Raw genomic sequence first — 13,850 nt, forward strand, 5'->3', positions numbered from 1 at the left:
TAACCTCAAATGCTCATCTTGTCTAGCTCTGCAAAGCGCATACATACTCATTCCCATTCAAGACAGTTAGGGTATGTCGAAAAACTTCCATCTCATTTTCTCCTGCTACATCACTGCAGAAGTACCGACCCAGTGTTTACAAAGTGAACTTGCAAAGAAGGTCAAACGTCCTTTACAAAAAAAGGTAAAAGAGTGATGTAGGATGATTTTGAAGTTAGAGGCTGCGTTTAAACTGCATTATGGAAGTTCAACCTCGCGGGCACCATAGAAGTCCACTATATAGAGAACATTCCTAAAATGTTTTCCTCAATAAACAATTTCTTTACGACTGAAGAAAGTCATGAACATCTAGGATGACAAGGGGGTGAGTAAATTATCTGTAATTTTTTATTCTGGAACTTCTCCTTTAATAATAATAATAAAAATGACAGTTTTTCACCTTGTTTGAATTCTTGCCATACTGGAATTGTCCTTACATTCATTGCTGTGTAAGCTTCAGTATCTCAAGGTCTGTCTTGTGTCAGGAATGCACACCTTCAAGAAAAGAGCACTTCATGAGTTTGTTTCATCTATTCTTTCATCTTTCTTTGAGACAGCAGGGAAAACCCTATATTCTATAATCTTACCTTTAATTCATGTCTTTTTCCCACTATACAATAATACTGTCAATAGAATTTCAATAGAAATCTCAAAGATGGCTTTTCATGTCTCTGGTTGATTTGACAAATAGGATTTATATTATTGTATATTATATTATTGGTTGGTTAGCTTCAGCAGTTCACCCCTGCTGGTAGATGCCAAACTTGTACTGTAGCTATGTGTTCTGACAAAAAGATCTTTGCAATTAACATGCAAATTTCAGAAGAAGCAAAAATGGTAGCATCCAGGTCATATACTTACTCCCTTGATTCACTCAAGGCCCACAGGAAACCAATATTCAGAGTTTTTCCGAAGTTTGCTGGAAGTATCTTCTTCTTCTGATCAGCCAGAATAACATGAGGCACATTTGACCACAAAGTCATACATGAACTCGGCAACATTGTCATTTGATGGATGCGTCAATCCCAGCTGTCATGGGCGGAGTTTATTAATTTACAGACTGCTACTGCAATTAAGACAGTGTCAAAGGGGAAATGAGATTGCTCCACCCTACAGGGATTTCAGCAGTTTCTAACTCCTGCACTCAATGCATCAAATTGTGATAGAAGGTGTCAATCAAGCGGTCGCATAGCAACACAAATGTGACTGAAGCCAACAAGTGTGACATTTAAGCAGGGGGTAAACAGGAATGTTTAATTGTGAAATTCTAATCAGTCATGTTGTGTGCAGAACAATGCTCACACTGAGCTTATGAGACGGATCTGATGGATTATTTGAATAATATTAAGAGAACACGTTGAAACATGATGATATCTTTGGTCTGTTGATTTTGGCTTATCTTTGCAGCCCACATTTCACTATTGATTATTTCCACAAGAAAAACCTTGAGTAAATGTTCGAGATGATCATCAAAACTAGGAAAAGACAGAACACTCATTACAAAAGGAATTAGCCTTTTTAATCTTACATTGCATTGAAAATTTACATAATAGTTTCATACATTTTACAAATAATTTCTTCATAAAAATATATTTCTTTACAAAACTTTTTTTATTCTTTTTTAACCCTCTTTTTAGATCTCTTTTGAATGCATTAACATGGGAGGAGTACCCAGCTGTACTGCAAATATTCATCTGTTGGATCGAAAAGTGTCCTTTTTTTATCATAAATGTGTGTTTTTCTTTTATTGCAGTCAGTTATAGCAAAAGCTGTTGTCGGCAAATAAGTTCAGACCGGCGGAGGAACTTAAAACGTCTCGGACGGGCAGTGGCGTTGGATAAAACTTAATTTCTGAACAACGTTTCATCGGCGGGGAGAAATAAAAGGACTATATGGCAGAGGTGAAGAATGAGTCGAGGAAGTGAGGAAGCAGCAGACCTGGGTCACATGGTTTTTGGTAGGCACTGTGTAAAAATCTGCCATGTTTTAATAAAAAAAAAAAAAATCCTAGAGATAAATACTAAATTAAAATGACGTCAATGACGTGCAAGACTGCAGTTCCCTATGGCTGAGTGCAAAAATGAATGCAAAAAAATATCACAGGTTGGTTTGATTTTGGAACTCCAGGACAGTGATGTCAGCATAGCCTCCTGAAGACTGCAGCGTTCACTCCTGCCGATGCACAACAGCGTACCTGGACTGTAATATCACATTCATTCTACCGACACATCATCATTTTCAATACCCTTACATGTGACCTGTTTAGGAAAATGTGGTGGTGAGGACTTTAGAAGGCACTGGAATGAATCTCACAGCTTGCAGGCCCGAAAACACATGACCGGCAGTGCCTGACCCCGCTTTTTATGACTAAAAGTGTTCCGAATTTTATTTCCTACCACACTTGTTGTCAATGTGATACGTCTTCATTTTCGTCAGATTTTTTAAGGTCAAATCAGTAGGGTCAGACATAACTGGAAAGGTGTTTCACAGGCCGTATGTACACGATAGATATGATCATATTGTTGCCACCATATATCAATATACCTTAAGAAACATGCATTTGTCTGTTACTGTATGTACTCTGAGGTTTATATAAAAGTATACTGTATAAATGTCAAGTGCATTTCATTTTATACAAATTTTTATATAATAAGAGTAATAATAAGAATGGCAAGTTGTTATAATGACCAAATTATCATATCAAATTTGTTTACCAAATACAAATGGAGCTCAATGACACTTCCGCACCGAAACACCAATTAAAAATAAATAGAAAAGAAAAACTAGTCTGCAGGCTTCAGGTCAAAATGCTGACATTTGTCCTACGGCCGATACTGAAGACGGGTGCTTATCGACAGACACGCACACTGAATATCAAAGATCTATAACAATTATTAAAAAGAAAACCTCAGGAGGTAACGACACACCACTTTTCTGCACATTTTCTCTCGTTTTACCCACACATCACAGAATGCCTCAATGTCCAATCACAGAGATGAACCGAAGCTAAAGGAATGACTGTGAATGAGCTGTAAATAAAACTGTGTACCGTACAAAACCGTATTGGTCGATGTGGATTTCCTCATAAACTCTCGTTAGAATCGTTCTCTCTTGGTCTCCCATGTGGTAATATATAGCACAAAAATATAGGTGGTGAATGCTCCTCATATATATGCAAGTAGATTTACAGATCCCTTTCCCCTAAAAAAATACCCAGTCAACTGTGAAGAAGCACTCACAGAGTGTGAATAAGGTAGCAGAAGAATCTCTTCATGCTTTCTGTCATGAAGAAGCTTTTCAGAGTGAGTCTTCAAAAAACACAAAAACAAAATCATCCCCCATGACAATGTGTTTCATATTTCATACATGTCCTCCGTGGACGCACATGGTCAAACGGTTCCTGAAGAGTGTGCTTTATATATCAGAGGAAGGGCAACAGCGTTTGTGCTAGACATCCTCTGTGAGTTCCAGACAAATCCGTCCATGACTGTAATGCGATTGTTTCCACCTCCATTTAAAAAAACAAAACAAAGCAAAAACCCTTAAATAAAAAAACAAAAAAAAAATCCACAGATGTTCTCGCGTCAGGCGGACCTAATTATACCATTGTGCAGACTGTGTTCAGATTGGGGTCAAATCGGACAGCTTTGCCTTCCACGGACTTTGCGTTGGTGTTGTACATGGGGTTCTCGAAGGCGGCCTGCCCGTTGTTGTTCTCGTGAACCGCACAGCCTGTGTACTGGGTTTTAGGAGTAGTCCTGTCAGAGCCAAACAACACACATGAGACACGACATGAAAACGTCATTAGAATGAAATCTGCAGCAGCTTTGAGATGTCGGGCGGCAGCGGGTACGTGGAATCACGCAGGGAAGAAAGCTAGTATCTAATTATGATCGCATTCAATAACCTGCAAACAAGCTAATTCTGTCTCTAAAGACGGGATCTGTCACCAGCTATTTCTTTCCATCCTGGAACAAATGATGATGATTTTGTCAGAGAATAATTTCTAAATTCATTCTGATCTGTCTGGAATAACAACTCCACAAACAAACTTGACAAACGAGGACAGACGGCGAGACTCACCGCTGCTTGTAGAGATAAAATCCGAAGCCTGCAAATATCAGGGCGAAAAAAGGCACAAGGATTGCTATGGCCACAGAGCTACTGTTTGTACCATGTGGTGGATTGGACGAATTATTACTTTCCGACATATTCAGACCTGCAAGAGATCGAGAAACATGTTTTCGTTTTAGTATGAACTTGTGTCTGTTTAATTCGCTTTTTTTTTTGCTAAAAAATACATAGATGAAACAGGGTGAGATTAAATATTTTACAATGAAACATAGCATGTAAGAAAATATCAGGAAGGGCTCCCATACCTAGCCTTTGCAGGCCAAACTGGCCGTAGTCTTTACCCTGTATAAAACCTTGAAAGACATATGTGGACCCATCTGGCTCAGCAGACACCTGATGGTGAACAATCAAACCAAGAGAAATATATTTTCCACTTATAATCACTACTTCTCACACAGATTGTCAAAATAAAACTGCAAAATAAACGGATAGCTTATTAGCACTTTGCATTGACATTATCAATGGAGGACAGTAATTAAATATTTTTTATTCCTTAACCATCCACCTTTTTCTTCAAAGCAGAAGTAAGCCAAAAGGCGAGACTTCCAGTTCATTAGCCGCTATAGGAAAAATAATGAGAATAACAATGTGCAGACCGCAAACCGGTGTGCTCATAATTAAGATAATACATTCAAATAATATAGTAAGACACAACAATTTGCAATTTCAAGCAGCAAAACAAGCTGTTTTGTAAAATAGCTGGACGCGGATGAGACCGGAAGCCTGACTCATAAAATTTACAAATGGCCGCGCCCATTCTTATAGGAAGAAAAAGGTAGATAGTTCAAGTAAATTTCAAGTTAATTTTAAGAAACATTTAAATGATCAGAAACGTCTATGCTGCTGCATTCTAATGCATATTATCTGATTTTTAACTTCACTACTAAATATTTTAGAAAAAATGTGTCATTCCTTGTTATTCTGAAATGAAAAAACAACGCCCGCTGTCAGAACCAGATAATCATGTTTGATTAGTAAATAAATCATTCTTTTGAGTCGACTGAACTGGTTCACAAATCATATTTAATGACTAATATGATTGCAGTAGTTGATTACTGTTGTACTTTTACTGAAGTAGAATTCAGTGTTGTTTTAGTTTTGAAATAGCATTATAGTTTTATAATATTTTGAATCAAATTAAATTTTTTAATTTAGTTATAATTTTGGTTATTAAGTTAAACTAAATCAAAATGAGAAATGTTGCAAACTAGCTGAAATAAAATGTTTTTTTTGTATTTTATTTATGTAACACTTTATTTTAAGAGCCAATTCTCACTATATTAACTAGTTGCTTATTAGCATTACTAGAATACTGGCAGTTTATTAGTACTTATAAAGCACATATTAATGACTTATTCTGCATTATTATGACCGTATTTTAGAACCGTATTTTACAAGGGGTTGATTCACTCACCCCCTTGTCATCCAAGATGTTCATGTCTTTCTTTCTTCAGTCGAAAAGAAATTAAGATTTTTGAGAAAAACATTACAGGATTTTTCTCCACATAGTGGACTTGGGTTGAAGGTCCATATTGCAGTTTCAATCCAGCTTTAAAGGGCTCTACACGATCTCAGCCAAGGAATAAGGGAAATTTAGGGAAAACAGTTTTGCAATCTCATTTTCTCCAACATCATCAAAACAGTCCAACATTGTCGTTTTACCTTTTTCTGTAAAGGGCGTTTGACTTTCTTTGCACATTCGCTTTGTAAACACTGAATCGGTACTTCTGCATATGTCACTCTTGACCTTTCCAACGTGATTACGCAATGCGTAAAGTCGGGCTAGTGCAAGACAAGAATTTGTAGATAAAAAGTATATAAATGCTTATTATTATTATCATTTTTTTTTCAAAAATGACCAATTGTTTCCCTAGATAAGACCCTTATTCTTTGGCTAGGATTGTGTAGAGCCCTTTGAAGTTGCATTTAAACTGCAATTTGGACCTTCAACCCGCTGATCCCCACTGAAGTCCCCTACATGGAGAAAAATCCTGTAATGTTTTCCTCAAAAACCTTAATTTCTTTGCGACTGAAGAAAGATAGACATGATCATCTTGGATGACAAGGGGGTGAGTAAATTATCAGGAAATTTTATTCTGGAAGTGAACTAATCCTTTAATCCACCCCATAACTAAACTAACCGTCAATAAGCAGCAAATTAGGAGTTTATTAAGGGGAAACTCTGAATTAATAGTTAATGTGATCCCTATTCTAAAGTGTTACCATTTTTTTATAATTTGTTTTTATTTCCGTCAATGTTTATTTCAAGTAATCAAAATGTTTTATGGTTTTAATTTTAGTTTCAGATTTAGATTTAGCTGACTATAATAATCCTGGTAGAAATGTAACATACTTGTATTTTTACTGGAGCAATACTGCAATTTAACTCAAGTACAGGATGTGTGTACTTTATCCACCACTTCATTTTAGTATTTAACGCTGCATCCTGTGCAAAATAACCTAAAAAGATAATAGCACTAAAATAAGACACGTGCACATACAAATCCATCCAGGGTCCACTGCTCTTCTTTGATCTTGCTGAGTGTAGTGGGTGAAGACGCTTTCACATGATACACCAACAGCATCAGACGTGCTTCCTGGCTCTTATAGACACCTATGACAGAGAACAGAGAGCAGACAGCTGTCTACACGCTCCACGTACATGTGTCTCATCCTCTTATTGCTCTCTTCTTGTCTCGGTCACTCTCTCTGTCTCTTTCTAAGCACACACACGAGCGCACGCACTTTCTAGTCTGAACACAAAATAAAAGTATTGACAAGGCCCGCATTACCTAAGACACTGCTCTTTGTCTATAAATACTCCTCGTGATCTAACTGCCCACTCTCTAAACTACAAACAAGAACTTAATTGAGGACACACAGACATGGTTAATGGCACTCTAGCTGATGACTAATCAGTTGATGGTTCGCTGTTGCTCCCATCGTTATGATCATAATACCATTTTGACAAGTCCATTTTTCACATGAGTGACTGGTGGTTTATTCACCTTTATTCACCAGTGATTATTCCTGATAGCCGGCCAATAGCAGTGTCTAAGATTAATTAGATGATGTAAAGCATATGTCATCTTTATCAAGACTCAGTGAGTCTCATGAGTGGAAGAGGAAGGTGGTACAGTCAGTCTAATGATCTAACTCGTTAACGGTCTAGTTTAATTTTACTCGTTTAATTGATGGTCTGAATCTGATTCTGTGATAGCAGGAACACACAGTCCTCATGTTTGCTTCCTCTGTTTGTATGCCTGTATTATAATGCATTTTGTCAGCTCAGTGAATCTGCAGAGTTTAATAATAAACCAACCTGAAAGCAGTAGTTCCATGTTGCTGCTTGTTAATGTGACGTTAACTCTACCCGTGGTTGTATTAAAGCTTGTGATACTCAAAGTCATTGGTTGTTTTCTTCCCTTGTAGTTGTATGAGCCCTTCCAGATGTAGTTAGGGGCAAACACATCGTCAGGAACTGTGAACAAATAAACAAATTAATTACACATTCAATATTATTCATAATAATACTAAAATAATATTATTCAATAGTAGTCATTTCAATCTCTGGACATATATTATGAAATATACAATGCATCTGCATACAGTTAAAGTCAAAAGTTTACATACACCTTGCAGAATCTGCAAAATGTTAATTATTTTACCAAATAAGAGGGATCATACAAAATGCATGTTATTTTAAATTTAGTACTGGCCTGAATAAGATATTTCACATAAAAGACATTTACATATAGTCCACAAGAGAAAATAATAATTCAAAAGTTTCATACACTTGATTCTTAATACTGTGTTTTTATCTGAATGGTTTTTTGTTTAGTGACAGTTAGAAATCTTTCAGGTCCCACAAATTCTTTGGTTTTTCAGCATTTTAGTGTATTTGAACCCTTTCAACAATGACTGTATGATTTTGAGATGCATCTTTTCACAGTGAGGACAACTGAGGGACTCATATGCAACTATTACAGAAAGTTCAAACACTCACTGATGCTCCAGAAAGAAACATGATGCATTAAGAGCCGGGGGTGTAAACTTTTTGAACTGAATATCAGGGTAAATTTATCTTATTTTGTCTTTGTGGGAATATGTAAGAATCTTTTGTAGCTTCTGAAAAAAATAGAATATTTAGGCAAAATAAGAAAAACATACACATCTACATTCTGTTCAAAAGTTTACACCCCTGGCTCTTAATGCATTGTGCTTCCTTCTGAAGCATCAGCGAGCATTTGATACTTCTGTAATAGTTGCATATGAGTCCCTCAGTCGTCCTCAGTGTGAAAAGATGGAACTCAAAATCATACAGTTATTGTTGGAAAGGGTTCAAATACACAAAATGCTGAAAAACCAAATAATTTGTGACCTGAAGAATTTTTCTGAAGAACAGCAGACAGTTTAACTGTTCAGGACAAACAAGGGACTCATTAACTATCACTTACAAAAAAAAAAAACACAGCTGTGGATCATTCAGGTAACAACTGTATTAGGAATCAAGCATATGCAAACTTTTGTACGGGGTTATTTTCATAAATCTAACTATTATTTTCTCTTGTGGACTGTATGTAAACATCTTTCAAGGGAAACATCTTATTCAGGTCAGTACTGAATAAAAAAATAACATGCATTTTGCATGATCTTATTTTGGTAAAATAATTAACATTTTGCAGATCCAGCAAGGTGTATGTAAACTTTTGACTTCAACTGTATATCTAGAAGATGTTATAAAATGGATATTACAATGTATTGTAAACACACAGAAATATACATACTTTAAAATATATACATAAATATATATATTTAATATAAAGTAGTATAAGGTATGGTATATATTTATATTAAATATATGATAATATGATTATATATAATCATATTTATGTACAGTAATATAGCCTCTCATATCTTACTGCTCTAGCAAGGCAAATGATTAAGTCAAACTTAGCCATAATTCAACAAAGTAGTCAGTTTTTCAGTTAAGATATTTATAATGGAGCCAGATAAGAAATAATGTGTTGGCTGGAGTTTTCAGCTAACACGCTCTGAGTCTTTACAAAGGCAGTCAATTTTCCTGTAATCTGCCATTTCAGAACCCAGTAGCTCGAAGGGTTCTTCGTGTCTTACTGATTCTGGGATCCATCAATTTCTGGAAACACGTTGGATATCCAGTTTGTCCGTTCTGTCACGGACTCTAGAAAGTGACTCATATTTGCTGCAGGTGCTCCTGCCCGGAGGAGCCTCATCATTGCACGCTTAAATCTTTGCAGGACACCAGCTTGTCTCCTACTAAATCCTGCTCTCCAAGTATATAAACGTAAAATGCGTAATATGCTCTAAGAAAGTCTGGCAAAGTTCAGTAGGATTATCTTGTGATTCCAGTCGAGTTTCTTGCGGCTGGCAGACTACTTTACTGTCAAACTAACTGGAACCCGTTTTCTCCTCATTAGTCCCCTCCTCCTGGGGCTGTAGTCTGGAATACATCACGGATAGTAACTGTTTAAGGTACCATTGCACTCTGTGGCCAAATAGAGGAGATATTCAGCCAGAATTATGCATCTTAAATGAGGTGCACTTAACACTCATAAGTGGTCTTTCAAATGAAACCCCATTTCGTAATAACAGCGCACCCACCATTTAGCTTCGGACTCGGTGTCCCTGGGACTGGTTTAATAGGCTTTTCGGAGAGTTTGGAGCCCGCTGGGAAAGAAAGAGCAAAAATGAATAAAGGCATTTAGTTTAAAAAAGATTGACAGATCAAATTGGCATCACTTTTATGATTTCATGCGTACAGTAACATCCCCAGGCAACAGTGTGCCTTTCTTCCCTCTCACAAAGAAAAATCAGGTGACTGGAGACAGCAGGGGGGGGGTGACATGGTCAACATATCAAGCAGCATAACTGAACATTCACAAGAAGGCTGTTTAGGACAGAAACACAGCCCCAGAACAGTTTGGAAAAGCTCTGTGTCGACCGCTTGGGAATTTTTAGACAATCACATCTGTTTATGTGCAGTAATTACTGGAAAGCCTGAAGTGTACAGCTGTGTGCACGCGTGGCGGCGTGTGCTGGCTGCTCTGGCAGCGCTCGGAGCTACAGAATGAAGACGAGGCTGATAAAACACTGACAGCACTGCAGCATGCTGGCCACACGCTAGCGCCCCAGCACCCCACCTGGGCACATGCTCACTTGGGCAGGAAGTGCAAAGTCACAGTTATCATAAAGGCAAAATGTCGTCCGGTTTAGCAAAATGTGTGATAATAGAGAATAGAGAGAAATCAATTATACTTTATTTTAAAATGTAAAATTAAAGCTGGTAGGAAGTGAAGTGGGAGAGAGAGAGGGGGTCAGGATCGATACTAGACATGAGACACGAGACACCCGTTGCGCAACAGTGCTGTATATTGGTGCATCCACAAGGCTATCGGCGCTGACATGATTGAGTATTTCTGATGGGAATATTCTGTATGCATGTTATAGAAATGTTAAACAGAAATAGAAAATAGAAGTGTTTGATACCTCGACACACAGGCATCTTCCCAGTCCAGGTTCCATCAGACTTGCAGACCCGGTGTTCAGACCCCCCAGACAAAAAGAAGCCGGTCTGGCAGGTGTAGATGAGCGTGTAACCATAGGAGGGTAGATCCATACCTACTACATCCACATGAGCAGGACTCTCTGGCTGTTTACAGCTGTGGGCTACAAAGGAAACAAAGAGTAATTAAAAAACAGAAACAAAAGAAATGAAAGCGCTATCCAGCAAACAGTCTCGGTCCCCATATAATCAGACTTCAAACTTCAGTGGGCCAAATCAAAATGAAGTTTGAACTTTTAAGACAACATGGCGTGTTTCTTTAGAGAGGATCTATGCTCTCTCGCTCAGTAGCTGACACCGCCACGTTCCTGTGCCTACAAAAGCTGGCGGAGAACCTTGAGTGTGGCAGACGTTGATGCATGCTGGCAGACGGCACTTAAAGGGAGCGCACCTTTACCTGTCACACCGGCAGATCAAACGCAAGCCAATGCTCACTCAGTCATTCCAACAGCTCCACCATCACTATGACTTTGATCAAAAGTAGCCGGGATTGAGGTTTTGGCTCGGTGCACCGGACCCAGTTCTTTTATCCAAGACTTTGATAGGCTTTCTATCCATGATCACTACATCAACGGTACAGCCACAAAAGAAAAGAATGTTACCAGGCAAATAAACTATAAACTATCAGTTAAATTGCTGCAAAATATGGGAGTGCAGTTGTTTAATGCAATAAATTCAGCTAATTTAGTGAGAAAATGTAAATCATTTTGACTAAATAAGAGAGATCATACAAAATGCATGTTATTTTTTTAGTACTGTCCTGAGTAAGATATTTTACATAAAAGATGTTTACATATAGTCCACAAGACAAAAAAATAGCTTAAATTATTAAAATAACACCCTTCAAAAGTTTGAGAACCCTTGGTTCTTAATACTGTGTTTGGTTACCTGGATGATCTACAACACGAGTCCCTTCTGAACACTGTTCTTCAGAAAAATCCTCCAGGTCCAATTCTTCAGTTTTCCAGCATCTTTTGCATGTTTGAACCCTTACCAGCAGTGACTGTATGATTTTGAGATCCATCTTTTCACACTGAGGACAACTGAGGGACTCAAACACAACTATTAAAAAAGGTTCAAACATTCACTGATCCTCTAGAAGGAAACACGATGCATAAACTTTTTGAATTGAAGATCAAGGTAAATTGTTCTTAATTTGTGTTCCGGGAAACATGCAAGTATCTTCTGTTGCTTCCGAAGGGCAGTTCTAAACGGAAAAAAAATGATATTTCAACAAAATAAGAAAAATTTGGACATCTTCATCCTGTTCAAATGTTTTCACCCCCCCGCTTTTAATGCATCATGTTTCCTTCTGGAGCATCACTGAATGTTTGAACCTTTTATTACAGTTGTGTTTGAGTCCCTCAATTGTCCTCAGTGTGAAAAGATGGATTCAATGGAAAACAAGGGATTCATGAACAACCATCACAAAACAAAAAAAAACACAAAAAAAAAACCACACAGAATTAAGAACCAAGGGTTCCCAAAAATTTGAAAGGGGTTATTTGAATAATTTCAGCAATTTTCTTTTGTCTTGTGGACTTTATGTAAACATCTTTTATGTAAAATATCTTACTCAGGGCAGTACTAAATAAAAAAATAACATGCATTTTGTATGATCTCTCTTATTTTGTTAAAATTATTAACATTTTTACAGATTCTGCAAGGGGTTCACAAACTTTCGCATGCCACTGTATGTATGCAGTATTTCTCATTTATTTGTTCTACTGTAGTTTTTTTTGTCCTGTTGCTTTTTTGTCTATATCTTTTTGCATGCCAAAAACTTCCATTGCTATAAATCATATGATACAGCCCACTTGAAGTAAATAAATAAATACTCTGGACAGAGCAAGACACAAAAAAAAAACCAAAACAAAAACACATTATTTCTTTGGAGACGAATCTAGTGGAACGCTAATGGAAAGGACAGCCAGCCATTATCCAATTCTGTGTAAAATAAAAGAGGGGAATGAGAAAGATGATTTAGCACTCAGCCTGACTCTGTGAGTAGCCAACTGCTCTGTGTAAACAAAATTACAGTGCGTAATTACAGAATGATCTCGATTATTCTTGGGGGAAAAAAATGGTGTGATTAGGTGCAAGCACGCAAAAGCTGTTTTATCACAGATTTACAATTAAGTGGGGGGGGAAGCGCTGTGTCTTCCTAGCCATCTCATTCTTTAATTTCCTAATTTTTGCAAAACAATGACAGAACTTTGGGGCAGTGGCATGATGCAAAATGTAATTAGCTTTCGAAAGGCTTCAACTGAATGGCAATCTGTCTTGTGAAATTGGAGGCCAGCTGTTTTCTCGTACTTCAGCCTGCTTTAATGCTGTTGATTTTGGAGCTTCTGTTGGTAAATGGACATAATCCAATCACAAGCCTCGAAGCCCACCGTGAAAACCCACCAGACCTGGGTGAATCATCTTCATCTATTTGTGATTTAAATACCCTGAGGTGATGTCAGGGATGTGCACTGTGACAACAAAGAGCAACCAATTGGTATTATAACCAAACAAACTAAGTGTTTTATTTTTAGAAAAGTAATTAAAATAGATTATTTAAGGAGTTAGTCTGCTTTAACTCTCTAAGAGCACAGACCTTTATCACTACGATTTGTCATTTGATGAAGTGAACCTGGGGAGTGTAGTCAGGGTATCACAACTCGCATATATCAGCCACATAATTCAGAAGCAATTCAACTCAAGTGGCCATTGTGTAAGAAACATTAATCTTCCCTCTTTCAGATAAAATGAGACATTTTGTAAGTGATTCTTTTTTCGTATGGTTGAGTATGTACATCATCAGTTTAAATGAGCCTCAGAGAATCATTATATTGGTCAGACCATTACAGTAGTCTCAGAGTCAACCACAGGTCTGTTTCACACTGCTAGTTCAAGCAATAAGTAATAGCCACAGTGTAACTCGCATGGTGTTTTCACACTGACAGAGTTGCTGCTGTGTAACCAAACTTGTGATTCCTGGGTTACTATGTGGAATATTTCCTTTAATAACAATCATAAAGCATAAAATGGATATCAGGAGTGTGCCACTGAGAATTAATGACATCAT

General features: G+C 37.3%; 1 protein-coding gene across 1 annotated transcript in view; it reads right to left on the minus strand.

The window, feature by feature from the left end:
• Positions 1-1,556: 1,556 nt before the first annotated feature.
• Positions 1,557-13,850, minus strand: part of csmd3b (CUB and Sushi multiple domains 3b) — a 509,580-nt gene continuing 497,286 nt past the window's right edge. Inside the window, 7 exon segments of the mRNA XM_051137233.1 lie at positions 1,557-3,797; positions 4,123-4,258; positions 4,419-4,506; positions 6,675-6,787; positions 7,496-7,654; positions 9,817-9,882; positions 10,702-10,881. Of these exon segments, the coding sequence (XP_050993190.1) occupies positions 3,638-3,797; positions 4,123-4,258; positions 4,419-4,506; positions 6,675-6,787; positions 7,496-7,654; positions 9,817-9,882; positions 10,702-10,881 (902 nt within the window). The 3' untranslated portion in view covers positions 1,557-3,637.

The sequence above is a fragment of the Labeo rohita genome, chromosome 19 (assembly GCF_022985175.1).
Source record: "Labeo rohita strain BAU-BD-2019 chromosome 19, IGBB_LRoh.1.0, whole genome shotgun sequence".
NCBI classification, from domain to species: Eukaryota; Metazoa; Chordata; class Actinopteri; order Cypriniformes; family Cyprinidae; genus Labeo; species Labeo rohita.